Consider the following 16,422-nt stretch of genomic DNA (forward strand, 5'->3'; position numbering starts at 1 on the left):
TAGGTCAAAAATTGCTGACCCTTAACCCTTCTCCCACTACTTTACTCATTTAGCTTTGACGTCATCAAGGCATACACTCTTACTTACACTCTCCCTCTCTTTCTCTCTTCCTCAGCATTCTGACGATTCTTAGTTTATACCTTAAATTTACAACTTATACTTTCCCGAGAAACTAGAACTTAAATATATAATATACCAGGCGTATACCTCCCTTTTTTCGATATTACATGATGATGTCAGTTATCAGGAAAATTCCGGATCGATCGCTAGATCTCTAGATGCTAATACTAGAAATGCCACACCAATGAAGATGACTGGTTCTACAATTTTATAAATGTGTCGACCCTCGTTTAGGGATCATGGTCCCAAATGGATTAATAATACTAATAATGATTAATAATGGAATTGCTTCTGTAAGAAAGTAATAAATATAAGAATATTCTATTATTAGGTATTTTTTAAAGACCAGTCGTTTTCACTGGTTTTGGTAGAAACAGCTTCGTGTTTGGTTCTAGTGTTAATTCGATGGTGTGTGACACTCGAAGATTATTGCTGGAGATTTACGAAAGACCTGTTAGTAATTTAACGCTAGAACCGCTGACTTTTAACAGGTATCTAAATACGTTGTACATAGTTGATTAGAGTTGAAGGAAAATGGTGAAGATAAACGAGTGCGTGTAACTATATTTCTATCTCGGTAAAATTAAACATCAATTTCCCTAAAGATATGTACGCGTTTATGTATTTTGCGAAAACAAAAGTCTGTCGTTTTGATTAGCTTGGCAGCTCCAGTATTAAAAAATAACTTCCTCTACAAAAAAAAAAAAAAAAAAAAATAGTACATTTAAAAAACTGTATTCTTTCGACCATTTCGAAGCTTATCGTTTGAAATCGAATATCTCACGATAAAAAAAAAAAAAAAACTATAATTGTTTGCGTAAAGAGAAGTTACATTCGATTGTTTCGTGTCAGCTTTCGGTTATAGTAACTTTGATAGCCAGGAAATTCGATATCGAAATTCTCAGCTGGTGAAACATGACGCAGATGACCCTTGTTTAATGAACTTCGATATCGGTAACCTGTGGTTGTAACATGCGACACAAACGATCCTGGAATTGGATACTAAGGAGGCCAGTCATGAGGATTGCAGCGTGGATGATTTCGAGACAGTCGAGTCGAGTGAAGGTGCCAGACCCCTGAATTCTGCATCCTACGATAATGGTGTCGGCTCTAAAATCCTCTAAATAATGTGATCGATACTTTAAATTAACCGAAACGAACAAATGATTCGTATTTCTATAATGTGCTCTGATTTAACCTACCACTTTGTTGAATTCTTGTACAATACTGCTACATATCTGTCAGTTAGACGATGGCATGGAATTTTACCGAACTAAATCTAAATCTAAATCTAAATCTAAATCTAAATCTGGTAAAGTTGAAAATACGCATTCTTGTCGAATTCTATGATTCTGACAGCTACTAAAGAATTCTAGTCAGTGATTTAAAAATTTGATAAGCATCAAAATTTCCCGAATTCTACGATTCTGGGGCATAGTTTAGTGTCACGTCTGATGATTTCAAGATTATTTCAAGTTAATCCTATTCCACTACGCTGAAGTCGTTGACGCTACGAGTTTCACTGTTCCGATGTTAGAGGTATACCTTACGACCACTTGATACAAATTTCCATGGTCTTGCGGTTAACACTTTGACTGCCACGCCGAAATCACACGTTTCGCTCAGCACGCCACGGGAGTATTTTTATTATTCGAAGCGTAATGGCAAAATAATAATAAATTGACGATGTAAGACAACGTTCTTCCCCGATGGACCGTTTATCTTGTTGGTGGTCAGGGCTGACCATCGTTACGTCTTGCTAACAGTTGATAGCGACGTATCGTAACAGGGCTTCGTTTATTTCAACGAACCACTCGCACTCGATATTTCGTCGTATGCAAAACGCGCAGAATATATCGTTGAAACGCGTAGAAGATATTAGTAAACGGTATTACGATTATTTTTATGATTTCGACGAAACATTCGACTGAAATGGTAGAGGTAAAAGAAAATTATGTTCGTGATAAACCAATGGTAGTGGTAGATCACAACGGAGGAGAATGTGTTGTAGATTTATCCGATCAAACGATAGCATATTCTACGCCACATAGAAGAACCCTCGAGTGGTGCATAAAATTAGCTTTAGAGTTATCGTTAGGTACATCAATTTCAAACGCGGTGATACTCCATAAACAGGCAACAAAAACGAAAATCAAGGTATCGGATTTTAGAATGGCACTCGCGATGCACTTTACACAGTGCCGTTCACCAGAGCCGTGAAATATACTTATTCGACAAAGATCGCGACACGAAACGCGGAAGAAAGAAGGGCGAGCGTATCTGGCAGGAAAATTTTGCAGAGAGTGGTATAAAAAAATGTCAAACAGTTAGGATGAAAAATTGCTAAGAACCGGGTCAAAAAGGTGACCATCTATCGTCCAGATTGTATCGACGAGCCACATTTATGTTTAAAGTGTTTTAACACAGTGCACCGTTAGATGCAAGATGTTCTAATAAAAATGTTTAATCGTTCGATGAGGAACTTTTTATTCCAAAGTATCTCCTATTCATCGGTTATATTCAAACTGCCCTAACTGTCAATGTTCATTCAATTTTTGTAATTGTAAGTTGAAGCGTTCCGGTCACCAATGACCACCGTGGCGTCACAGGAGAAACCGTAACCGGTCATACGAGACCAACGTGGCCAATTTGACCAACGTCAAAGTGTTAAGCCATGTTCGTTATTGGGACTTTTGTGTCCTCTTACCAATCGGGGATTCAAGCTTCCTATATTTGTGATCATCGAGCTTCACGTGCCTAAACTTGCCAGCATGTTACAATACATGGCTGCTATAGTACACGGTTCCTTACGTTTGTTCGTCTGTTTTCGTTTCTCAGAATATTTTACAACTGGAAAATTGCAAAGCGATGTTCTTAAACGAACGACCGACGAACGTTGCCAAACTCGTCTAGCGGGGTAATTAATTAAAAAGTTTAACTTTGACGAAAATGTGCTACAGACTCTTATTCGAAGTTTCCATACAGTTTCTCCGGCATCTAACAATTTCTATTAAATAATTTGCATCGAGTAATATGAAAAATCAAAACTAAGATTGGAGTTTGAAGTAAACTTCGTTACGGATACAGCCTTTCTTTATTAAGTTTCAGCAACATATAATCATTGTTACGAGCATAACTCAATAGGAGAACACTGTCAACCTTCTCTATTCGTGCTTTTTACGGCTGATCTCTTATTTCAAAGTTTTCCCTTGTTCTCTGGTATCCGACGCGGAGTGTAGCCTTGCAAGGGGAATACATTTATGTGTATCGTCTTGGAAACTCGCGTACGGCCGCGTGTGCTGGCTGCTGATAAGGCCATTCTATTCGTCGACAGTCGAACGAGTTTCCTTCTACTCCCCCTTGCAAAGTGAAAAACTTTTCCACTGCGCTGCACTCGTTCTCCAACTTGGCGATTGTTTCCATAGTAATTCGATTTTCTGCGTCTATTACGCTAACGACGTGGTCGGTTGCTGTTTGCACGCGGCGTCATTGCTTTTCTCCGACCCGACAACTGACAACGTTTTGTTTTTCTTTGCAAAACAGAATCCAAACACGGGATCTACGTTCTGACGTTGATCTCGGTTTACCATGGTGATTCCGAACGATCGCCGTGGAAACTTTTATTCCTCGCTTGCCAACCAAGTCTCTTTCATTTCTTTCGTCTCGCCGGAGAAACGAAGATTTGTTTGTTAAAAGGCAACGCCAGTTAATCCGTTTACTCGAGATATAAAGGATCTGTTCGTTGCATGTTGCAATAAAAATCTTATCGATCGTAAATAACGACACGATCGAACTCTTTTCTTATTTGTATTTTCTCTGGTCGTTTTAAAAATCTAAATTTTTTAGCATATTTCTATGATTGTCCTATCTAATATGTCTAGAACACTTCCCATAAAATTGAAATGACGAGATCACGGGATCGTCGATATACTATAATTGTTAATCGTACGAGCTTAGCTTCGAAGCTGAACCCAGTACAGTATGAAATACACACACGAACAATAGAAATACTACGCATTGCTGCAATGAAAAAATGCATCGATTGATTTTGTTTTATAACCACGTCATGCATACCATTTTTTGATGCATCCATCAAAAACATTTTTTAGATAAAAGCTTTATTCGTTTGGTTTTAGTTATATTTCGGAATAATAAAAAAAAGTATAAATGTTTTCCCAGCGGAAACGTGTCAGATGCGAAAATACTAGAGCGATCACACGTACGTACTTTCGTAGTAAATAGATGTCCATGGAGCCGTTCAATTTTATTAAGCGCAACAGAATTTTAACTGTATTTCGTTCTATCGTATTATTTTTTGCACTTTTCTATCATCGATCTTTTTCAAGTTCCCCTCAAGTTTAATTCTATGACAAAGCTAAACTTTATCGTACAACGCTAAGTATGTTTCTATCTGAAGAGGTAAGGACGATTTAAGATTTCAAAATCGACAAAATAAGATAAAGATTTGAAACGAGCTTTCGTCCTGAAATCGAATCAAAGCGTGAAAATCGTATCCCTCGAACGATTATGAGGAATATCATACATTCGAGGACCACGTAACGAGGCCAATTCGGTTACGTATAATACCTGTTTAATCGGCCGAACGTTTCTATGGCGTTTAATGAAATTTTCGTTATCGTGGAATAATGTACGTGGAATCGATTAATCAGGCTAACCACGCTCGTATTCGTTCGAATAATCAAGGGTGTCGTTCGTTTATTGTAACGAGAAGTGTGGATATAAGAGAGGGCAGTAAATCTGCGGGAAAGTTTAATTATATCGTTGTATCCGTGTAATAAAGCTTAGACTGCGAAACGTATAATCTGGTTCTAAATTGTTTCAGGTGCTAAGCCGTTTCCTGGACTGGAAAACCTGCCGAGGTCGTTCTGGCATGAGCTCAGTTCGCCTTTTACCGAGGTAAGTCGGCTGTATAATTGGAATGAGCAGTTAAAATGTCTTTTCGAAAAGCTACGAAGCCCACTTTTTGTCGCGTTTCTCCAGCTGCTTGTTGGACAAAGCGGTAATCTCTTTATGACGACGCGAAGCTGAACGCGACAAAAGTCCTTTCAAATATTTACGTTACTTTTAACAAAGCGGCCAATCTGTTTTCTCTTCGACCTAAATTCTTCCCTCGCTTCTTATCAAGATTCTTCTTCCGTGATTTATAGCCTTTCAACGAAACCCAAGTATCGTATTATTATTATTATATTATTTGTACGTTGATACATCAAACGGCAAACTGGACAGAAGGAGATGAAAGTTAGCGAGAAACAAAATTCTTCTTTTTCTTCTCACCGAGATTCTCTTTATGCAATTTATCGATCTTTTTATGTTATCGAAACGGTGTTTACATTAGCTTGTCGGAAAGGTGTCTTTCTTTTCCAGACACGTCTTTTACAACGACGCATCTTTATACAAACGAGTTTAACAAACCTAATCTGTCGAACGTCGTTTATTTTATTAGAACAAAATGGATCATTGGCAGTTCGATAAAATAATATAAAACGGAAAATGTGCGTTCGTTATTTCCTTTTAAAACGAAAGAAACTTTTCGGACGACCTAATACGTTGCGATAGAAATAGCAGAGATCCAATAAACTGACGATAATTTTGCTAAAACGATTTCGTTATAGCAATAACGATGATAATACGCTACGGATAATAGTAAGACACAATTCACTGACGTAATAAAAATGTTGAATAGGATTGGGATAGGAGATTTGCATAAAAAACGCGAGACAAAAATGTCAGGGGAATTTGTGAAATGTTTTCCTTGTGATTTACAGGTATACGAGGTGGAAAGTTTCGCAACAGAGACGGGCGGCACTCCGGAGCCGAGGCCCTTTTTCGAAGATCCAGAGAGCAACATTACCGTGCAACTCGGTGCTCAAGTATATATGCACTGTAGAGTACAAAACCTGCAGGATACGCTTAAGGTAAATCCTCATTTCTCTTCTTTCCTCGACATTGCAGCCAGTGCTCGTACATATTTCGATCCTCGGCGGAGCATCAGCTGTATAATCTCGCAGTGAATTCAGCGACCCGGACGTTTCTTAAAGAATTTCAGAAATGACGTTATCCACAGTTTTCTCACGCGATTGTGCTTCCCTTTTCACGAAACTCTTGTGTTTTTCCTATCCTTTCGGAGGATTTTCCTTTGGCAAAATCTTGCTTCACGGAATAATTCGCTTTATTACGTCGCTGTTGCACCATAAATTCTACAAAGTTTCTAGAGCGCGACGTACGATTTTTCGGTTACATTAGAATTTAACGCGATCAGGACGGAGTTATACACGCGAAAAAATGGATTCGGAAAATCGGTAAATCTCTTAGAAAAATAAACCAGCAGATATCGATTCCGTCCCAATTGCCAGTTCGACATTGTCTTTCTTTCTTTCTTTCTGCTTCTCGTGCTTTCTCGTTCCTAAAAGCTTTGCGTTGTTAACTCTCCGTTCACCAGGAATATCTGGTTGCGTTTGTTTTATCCGTTATCGTTTCTCCTCCTCCCATTTACTCTAACTTTCATAGGAAGAAAATTCTGTTGAACGACGGTGAAATATTTTCCTCTTAATTTCGTAGCCGTTCGACTAGAAGAGATTTTATCGATGTGACACGCGCCTGTGCCCTTTGTCAGTCTGTTGTAAGCCACTAAAGTTTCATTTTACAGTTAACTTCGTTTCGTGGTCGTTTCGACGATCAAGTGAAATCGTTTGCGACGACAATCGGTTTCGCGTCGCATTTCCTCGAAAAATTTACATCGTTTTCGTCGAGGACGTCCTTTTCTACAAGAAAAATAGCTCGGTACCTTTCTGGTCGATGATATGATTTTTGCTGAGAATTTGTATCATTTGATAATTAGCAGGGAAGAATTCTGATCCGAATAAATAAGTATTATTAAATAGGCGTTAGAAAATAAATAATAATAAATATTAACAAGTATCGATAAATAGCTGTTAAGTAAATAAATATTATACAACGGCGAAAGCAGCGTGAGAGAATTGTAATTTACTTTTGAAAATGCACGATAAATTATATGTATGTGCACTGCATTTGATATAATTTTCGTCGTCGATTATAGGAATAATTTTTTAATTTTTGAAATAATAAATTTTAATATGGATAAAATTGCCGAACGTGGCTCGTTTAATAGAATTTTATGTATTTACGGTATTAGTAAAATGTTTTTCCTTGGTTTAATTCAATTGGCCGACGCAGAGTTCGATCGTAGGAGGTTGGAAAAATATTGTATTTTGTACCTCTAATGATCCATTCGCGTGGTAGCTAATGGAACGTTCCCGTAAGATTATTTTCCTCGCTGTAGAAAGATGGCGTTTTATCGCGTCTTTGTTCTCCTCGATATCATTTAATTTTCGATAATTTCACGAACATTGCGGTAAAACATGGCAATAATTGTATTTTAATTGCGCTCTGCAAGACCGAACTGCGAAAGAAAATACCTGTATCCTCGAAATACCTGTATTTTCGAGATACGATATTCCCTTTGTATTACGTTAATTTCATTAATATACCGGTGTCTTGCTTCGATTTCCGAGTTAAGTTAGCTTGCCTCGGAGAAAGAGGAAGGAAGAAGAAATTCAGAAAGCAAGTGTGCGTAAGGACATCTGAACACAGAACGGTGGAATATTGAAATTTCCTGCTGACTACAATATGTTCTAAAACACGTATTGCTTATAAAACACGTAATCTATAAAACACATAACCCACGAAACTCAATTACAACGCGTTCAGACCTAATCCTTTAATCTCTTAAACCTATCGAATTCCATTGAACGTTGCAATACCAAAACAGTTTCCATCGATTTAATCTCTTTCACCATCGATGCAAACCAACTTGGCTGGAAACTTTGCAACGAACGTTACAACTTTGTTCCTCGGTGGCCACTTTAAGCGAACCATGCCGTCTTCTCGCAATGGTACGAAGCTAGTACCATTTCGCTATAATACAACCTTCCATTCCCCGAAGAAGAAGAAGAAGAAGAAGAAGAAGAAGAAGAAGAAGAAGCTGTTGCCTCGTTCGCGTAAAAATCATCCCGCGCTGGTATATAAATCCGTTGAAGAGATGGCGATAAATTTGCGCCGCGCCGCGCTGTCTCCGCGGGACAACGAGTTTCCTTTCCTTCAGCGACGTTATTCGACGTCGCAACGACGAGTTCCGCTCGAGCATCGGCGATAAAAAGAACGTCGCGCGTTAGGAAATAGCGGCAAATGTTTCCGTTCCGCTTATTGTGTACCTCGCGGTACCTCGCCGATAAATCGCTGTCGAACCTGGCAATATCGCGCGCAAACCCCGTGTTTTCGAACGACCAAGCTACGAGCATATTCCGCTTGCGTTTCTTGTGATTCAATCTCCTTAAGCGAAGGCAAGCCTGATCGAGCGAGGAAAGTTGTTGTCTCGAGACCTGATAAGGCAATTGCGTGCACGCGCCTTGAATCGTTTGGCGATGTCTGGCGATGAATAAAATGTGGTTGTAATTTTAAAAAGTTAAATTAATCGTCGTTTGTTTTATCTAAATAGCGATTATTGTAAGCGTATGTCTCGCTTTGAATAATTTACATATACTTTCGTATTACGTATATTCCACAAATTTTTATTCTTCTCGCTTACAACGAAGCCGGTGGTAGCGTAGGGGAATATTAATTATTCCGGAGTTCAATAAATTAGAATTTTTTTCTTTTTGGAAAATATTTCAAGAGTAACGATTTTCGTATGAACACGAGGGCTCTTGTTGAATAAACATTATTAGATTCTCGATAACCTGGGTATATATCGTAATACGCTTTTCAGAGATTTTCACGCGCTTCTGCGGTTTTATCGTTGGTGGATCGTAGGAATTTATTTGTTGACCTCTGATACGATGTAGCAAAACGAGGTTTTAAGCATCGCTTAAATGCGAATCTTGACGAGTAAGATCATCGACGAATATGGGAAGGATTTATTTGTTCTAAAGTAATAAAATTGGTGCAATAATACGGATACTAAAATAAAATAAAAATTTCCTGCTGAAAGCATTTTTACGCGAACGTCTGTCCGCTAGCAATCACGCAATAGTTATTCGTGCGATGGTTGGGTAAAGTTTCGAGCGACGAGATGCATAAACGAAATTGAAAATATTGGATTCCGAAACACGTTGTATAAAATTATATCGATTCTACAAATGTATCGATTTATTTAAAAAGAGAAAAAATTGCGGGAGGAACGTTGTATCTGATATTTGAAAGCAGCCAGAAAAATTTTTAACAGCCCAACAAAAAGAAAAAAAAAAAAGTCAGAGAAATATCTTTTTGGGGTTCATTTTGAATGCAGAAGGAACGAGTTAGAAAAATTATATTTGCAAATTCTTCTAATATCTGATACGAAAGTATTTGTTGTTTATTAATATCCGCAATATAGTTGACGGCACCATTGATCTCGTAGCAACGTTCCTGCAACGTGAAACGCGGATTCACTTTCGCGTAAACTTGAAATTACTGCCAGAAGTTTGGTCGTTTTTACTTTGAGGCAGTTAATAAGTGGCAAGTTTTCAAAATGACTACGGAAAAATCAAATTAACGTGATTCTCCACGGTGTACAGATTATACAGGGCGACCGCGAATGTTGCAGAAGCGCGCAGACCAGTTAAAAAGTTAATAAATCCAAGATCCTGGCTTATTAACTGTACCTTCTTCGCGTACCGAAGCCAAGAACCCAAGTAAACACCTTTATCACACCGTGGAAGGTGTTTTCAGTTAAAAAGCTTGGAAAATTTAAGCTCGCAATGATTAAATCTTCCTTTTACTTTACTTTATCTCGTGTCATGCATAGATACTATATACATAGAGAACAGTTTTGCTTAAAATGTTAATATACTCGAGATTACATTTTGCTTGTTTAACTAACAAACGGTAGATGCAATAAAAATTTGAAAATATTCTTGACATTGTTACATTCTATTGCGAAAGCTTGTGCGGATAGTTGGATCGAAATGATCGTAGTTGATATCATTAAGGATACCGTTAAAAAGATGTAATTTTTGTTTCGCTGCTGTACAAACATAGTAATTCTTCTGACAATTTTTGTTCCGTTAAAACTACGTAACTTAAGTTATATTTTATACACATTTCCCATTTCTTTCCATTTCCTTAACTGTATTACACGCATACATAGATCAGACGATCTTAACAACAAATTATAATGAATTTTACCGAACCAAAAATTTTATTATGTCACGTTCTCAATGAATTGCCGCGTTTGCTTGAACGTGATGATACGATTTGAAATCTAAATTCGAAATTCCGATCGATATGGTAGTTGCTGCCACCAGACACAATCTAAGAATTATTTCAATTAGATTTGTTTTGTTTACTATTCGCTTACTGAGGCTTACGACTGAAAGGAACGAATCAAAAAAGCTTGTTGCACTTAATTAAAGCGCTGCGCTATTCGAAGATTCCAAACCGTTTTATTCTCTTAATGATTTAATCAATAAATTGCATGCACATGGGTAGCGTTAACTAGCGTTTAATGCAACTGGCAAATAAATTCCACGTTTCGATTAACCTGCTATCTGCAGGAATACTGGCACGGGAGAGGATTAAAGTTGTTCGAAATAAATAATTACTTTTAATATACAAGATTTATTCAGTTCGACTGGGTTATATTAATATCAATATGCAACGATTTATTCAGATTTTGCTTGATTATAATTGTTATTAAGATTGGGAGACGTTTATAAATCTCGAACGCAAAATCTTTACCGGTAATTCGAGGAATCGAAGACAGCTGATTATGAGTTTCTTTCATCAGGGGTCGATGACCTGACCCAATAATACTTGACAAAAATTGCAAAGTTTCTTTCATTTCCCAACACCGGAAACAACGATTTGATGTAATTTACTAGTTGGCGAAGAATCTGACGTTTAGTACGCCCGCTCTAAATCTCGACGACTGTGAAAGCTTCTAAAACTTTTAATTATTCACCGCATGAGAACTTCTCGTGCGTCTAAGATCGCGTCCAAAGTCGGTGTTTCATGGAGATACACCATCCAACGGTGAAACTTGGTTCTGGAAGGCTGTCAGTTGTCTTAAGAGGTTGGTAGCCCGACTCGATCTGAAACTTCATTAACACCAACAAAAGAGCCGTTTCTCTACAACGTCGATTGATAACTTTAACGACGCTATACTTCGTACAATCTCGTTTCTTCTTACGTGAAATTTTGTCTCCTCCTGATCAATCGCCATTACAGCAATCGATCGATATTCGCGGATCAGCGTAGAACGATGCGTTTCTTTTTTGATTTTTTATCGCAACTGTATCAAACGGTGGATCGGATCCAATTTGTGCGATTCTTTTCGAAAAGTAACGAGGAATTTGTTTCAGTCGACCTTCTTTCCCTGTGTCTCCATCGTTGCCAGTCGATATAAAGTGAATTTTATGCTCCTTTCCTATGCATTCCGAGTTTCAGAAGTTCTTTCGCATTATAATCTAAAGCACTCGAGTCAAACATTCTCGTTGAACGGTCTAAGATAAGATAACGGACTGCGTTCGTCCGTCGGTAGACCAAACGCTCCTGGTTTACCTACAATTAGTCCAAGAGGATAAGATGCAAAATATAAAATACGAAAAGATCGACTACGAAAGATCGCCGACTTCTTATGTAAAATTATATTTTTATAAACGTGACTACAGAAATAGAAGCTGATAGAGACTCTTTCTTATTTATTAAAAAATTATGATCAGGATCACTCTCTACTTTGAGTATTTCGTATATTTTGTACGTTACGAACATTCCTTTTATTTTCGTATCTTGAAATTTCCCGTAAATATGTAGAAAGCTTGCTATGTCGGTGGCAGACGAGAGAAGAATCACTTTCGAAGGAGAAAAAGAATTTTGAAGACGGCAAGAACGCGAAAGAGCTAAATATTCGATCGAAGGAAAGTTGCAACTCTGTATTCTCGAGCCACCTGCATTCTGTGATCGCGTTACTCTGCAACTTGCCATCTCGCTGATAATCGTCGCGCCTCGTGCAACTCGGTTCGACAATCCCAGTACGTTTACGTATTCGAGGAGTTTCTTAAGTCGGTCACAGAGAGAGGAGAAGCGAAGAATCAGTAACGCGGAGATGCTCGCGTTTCCAGCGAACCATCCGCGTGACCCTCGAGTCACCGAAGCACCGCTGCCACCTACTTTTCCACTTATAACAACCAGGGAAAGGGAACTTTTGACGGTCCTCCTTTCGTCTAACAGCCACTGCAAGTTTGTACACGTGTAATTAGCTTAACGAGTAAGCGGGTGCTGGCGCTAATTGCTCGCGAGCGAATCGCGATGATACGAGGGATGAGCTGAGAGAGGGAGATAGAGAGAGAGAGAGAGAGAGAGGTGAAATTGTTACGTGTCACGCTAACAGCTCGGGACGTTAAAGAGAATTCCGTTTCGCTCTCGTTTACTTTTCCCTCATTAATTCTACCGACCAACCCTTGGAAAAATATTTTCCGAACGCGAATCATGGAATCTTGGGACACGGATCCTTTGTCAACGATCGTGAAACGAAATTTCAAAGGGCAAATTAATAGGCTAGTTCGAAGTGAATTGCGATTTTGAGCGCTGGTGACGTGGTTTATCCTTCATTATGGTTGACAATGGTTCGTAGCTTTTGTTTTCTAATTGGAACTTTTAACGTTACGTCGAATACGTCAGATTTCTTCCTTTGATAATTCGTACGAAGAAACGTGGAGGAATTTCTGAAAAGATTAACTTTGCATGGACTTTCGTTGGAATTCGACTAAAACGATATGATCTTGGGACAAAAATGGGAAGTTACGTTAAAAACGAGTAATCCCGTATGGTATATCATGGCAGGATGTTGGTGGAATTTAGCCGGATAAGCGTACAAAGTCGTGGAAGATCCTTGGGGACTTGGCTCACCGTGGGTAACGCTTGGCAGATATGAAAAAATCCGAAGGAGGCTATAGTCCTCGTGCGGATGAGACAGGATCAGAGACGGTTGCGCGTAAAAGTGGCCTTGAGCTCGGATTAATTCGCCAGCAAACAAAGATACCGAATCCTCTTTAACCGGGACGCGACGGCGCGCCTTCTCTTCAACTTCCAACCCTCTCCCTCTCTCTCTTTCTCTCTCTCTCTCTCCCCTTTTCCCTATCGACGTTCCTCTTCTATGGTGTCTCAGTTTCATATCTTTTCTTTCGAGAACCCTCGAGCGAACCGCTTTTGCTTTCTGAACCGACGTGACGCTTGCACCCGCGTGGTTCGACCGTAAGAAAAGGAAGAAGAAGAGGGTGGAGGAAAGAACACACCCTTGCCGTTCGACTGGCAACGCAATATTTATACCCTCGCAGAACTATTCATGTGACGTTCGTGCCATCAACAGAGTAATCAAAACGAAATGTCGTAAAACTTACTTTATACGATCTAGTTAGCGTCGAGTAGTTGCCAATAATCTATTTGATCACTTATCTTAATTTCACTTAGTATGCAAACGCGCATTCTTATAATTAATATCCTAGTACGCTCGTTTGTTCTAATATTCTACGATCTCCCCTTAATTTATGTATCGTATGATATAACAATTGCACGAAAAACGACACAGAGCAATTGATTGAAATCATCGAGGGAAAAGGTAATTTTTGTTTGAGTAAAAGACAGTGATCGCTGAATCTCGAATGATCTTCGATAGCTAAAGGCAATTTTTTTTAGCACTATCGGTTACCGAAAGAGGCTGTCCCCAACTGAAAACAATTTTCACCAGTGAGCAAAAAAGATCTTGATCGTTTATAACGCTGTAAGTTCGACGTAGCGAATCAAAGTTCGAAGAACATTCTGAGAGTCTAAGATCATTCTGAGGTTCAAAGATCATTCCGGGATTCGAAGATCATGCTGAAGTTCGACGATCGTTCTCAGGTTCGAGGAAGACTTACCGTCGAACTTTAAAAGGACCAAAGATTATTTCAGAGTTGCAGGGTTGCTAGAAATTCCACAGCCATCGAAAAGTTTCGTGTTTGTGGAAGGTTTAAAGACTATCTAAGCGTTTCGTAGATATCAGTGGTTAGAGGTCTGGCAAAAGGTGACAGAATTCCAGTGTCTGTGGAATCATGCAGGTCAAAGACCTGCACGATGTCCAGCTAGCTCAGAGGTCAGCAATATCATCCGAAGTTGAGGAAGTTTCGAGAATATCCGACATCAACCTATGGCTCGTTCTAAGCTTCTCGATAACATCGGAATTTCCGGATAGCTTGGAAAACTCCGATTTCCTCTGAATCATCGGATACCCTTGCAACCATCGATATCTTCGAAGGCTTCTGCAACCACCGAGTGCTTTGAAACATCACAATGCACCTAAAACTCTCGTCGAATCTAATTCGAAATCATCTGCGAACCAAAAATCACTGAATTCTACTGCAGCTAACATTTGCAAGATTTTCAACTTTCTTCTTATTAAATTTGTATAAGTTGCGTGCAACTGTTTGTATAAATTGCGGCATCTAAATATGTTGAGGTTATTAGACGTATAAAGAGAGCGACGCGTGGATAAATTGTAAGGTAGAAAAATATATTTTAAATACATAAGTGAAAGCACAAGTATGAAATAATAATTTGAGCTGGTGCAGATCCGCACGCTAGCAGTGTTACCCTATAACTGAAAACCCCGAAGCCAACGTCGCCTGTCGACTGTTTATGGTCTGCCTTCGTCCCAGTCTTTTGTCTATACGCTGTCGATCGCTTCAGAGCTTTAGAAAGCTAAAAAGACCAGATGTAGAGTTTTCTTAAAAGTGGCGACCTTCAATAAAATATAACGCCGAAGCAGATTTGCATCTGTTTAAAAATGTCGAAGTTGAGGTTGACTGATTGAAGAACGAGTGGATGAATTTGTAATAGAAAAGTATATTGAAATAATTAAAGGTATAAGTGTAAGTATAAATTTATGCTGATTCGGATCCTTACTCTCTTAATGTTATTAGACAATAAACAATGGAACGATAGGGAGCACGTTCATATATTTGTAGCAAAAGGACATTACCAAAAAAGTTGAGCTTATAGCTTCAGCTAAAGGCTACAGGAAACATAAATAGAGATCTGTTTATCAGTTCTTTTGTTCCACAAGACCTTGCAACCAAAAACATAATGTATTTTCAAGGCTACAATAATATGCACCTCTCCTTATTTAGAATATTTCTGGGTAATAGCAGTCTCCAGGTCACGGATATACATAAATAAAGATTTTTTTTTTTATTGTTTAATTGCGATTTGTCCAGTGGGACACATAAATAAAGATGTAGAGCCTTTCTGGAAGTAGTCGCTTCAATAAAAAGTATCTTACGTCGTTTCTTTATTAATTAGGTATTTGAAAATGAACATAGGATCACGATGTAATCTGGCCGATTATATCTCGCTGTAAATAAATCTTCACGGTTCCAAATATCTCAAAGTTAAACGAAAGTATATTTTAGGTTACCACGTTGTGATTATCGTAAGTCCTAACTGTCTTACCTAATCTTCTCGAGAGTTTGCAGTGAGGTGGCGGTGCCTTAAGGCGGTCTGTATCCGAACCGTTACTCGATCCCGCGGCTTCGTTACAACTTTATAGGTTCGTTATACGAAACTTATCTCCATTTTTCCATTTAAATGCCTTACAGTTCTTTGATAGAATGATAAAAACTATTAATCTAATGTTCAAAACGATAATATACATCTCGATCCACTTAATCCGTATAAAGAAATATCGTTATGAACGTAATATTCGATAAACAATTGAAATAATTCGATGGTGGTTAGAAGATCGTACAATTTTCCACATTTATGGAGAATTTAAAAGTGGTAAAACGTAGAGAACACGGAAATATGCAAATTGAAGTATTCGTTCTAACATTTAGTATGCGAAACGAATCTCTATTTAATTGCATTTAGTTCCATTTAATTGCGTTCATAAATGTGTGGATTTTCATAAATCCGTGCGCAGTAGTAGCGATTAATATCGAATCTTTGATCAAACGTATAAAGATATCGGTGAATATTTCACGAGTAATTATTTCAGGGGAATATCTCCAATCTACGAAAAAATCTCTCGAATATTTTAATCGTAAAAATGATCGCATAAACTCTCCAAGGCAAAGTAATTAAAAGCCACCAACTTTGAATTCAAACGAAAAGAATTCTTTGAAAGCCTCATTTACATATTCCGAAGGTTCACACTCGCAACGTAACTTCGATCAACGCGAGCAACCCCAATGGCAAAAACACGTGGCTATCATCCTTTCGATCTGAGTCGGAAATCTGAACGTTGTCGGATGT

General features: G+C 38.4%; 1 protein-coding gene across 3 annotated transcripts in view; it reads left to right on the top strand.

Annotated features, from left to right (window-relative positions):
- LOC122573241 (peroxidasin-like) overlaps positions 1-16,422 on the top strand; it is a 342,454-nt gene that overhangs the window by 95,093 nt on the left and 230,939 nt on the right. For all 3 annotated transcript variants that reach the window (XR_006318689.1, XM_043739338.1, XM_043739339.1), the window contains 2 exons: positions 4,964-5,037; positions 5,907-6,056. Coding sequence is in view for 2 of the 3 variants with exons in the window: in XM_043739338.1 (XP_043595273.1) it covers positions 4,964-5,037; positions 5,907-6,056 (224 nt within the window). In the remaining variant the exon portion in view is untranslated. The remainder of the gene's footprint in view (positions 1-4,963; positions 5,038-5,906; positions 6,057-16,422) is intronic.

This window comes from Bombus pyrosoma, linkage group LG11 (assembly GCF_014825855.1).
Source record: "Bombus pyrosoma isolate SC7728 linkage group LG11, ASM1482585v1, whole genome shotgun sequence".
NCBI lineage: Eukaryota > Metazoa > Arthropoda > Insecta > Hymenoptera > Apidae > Bombus > Bombus pyrosoma.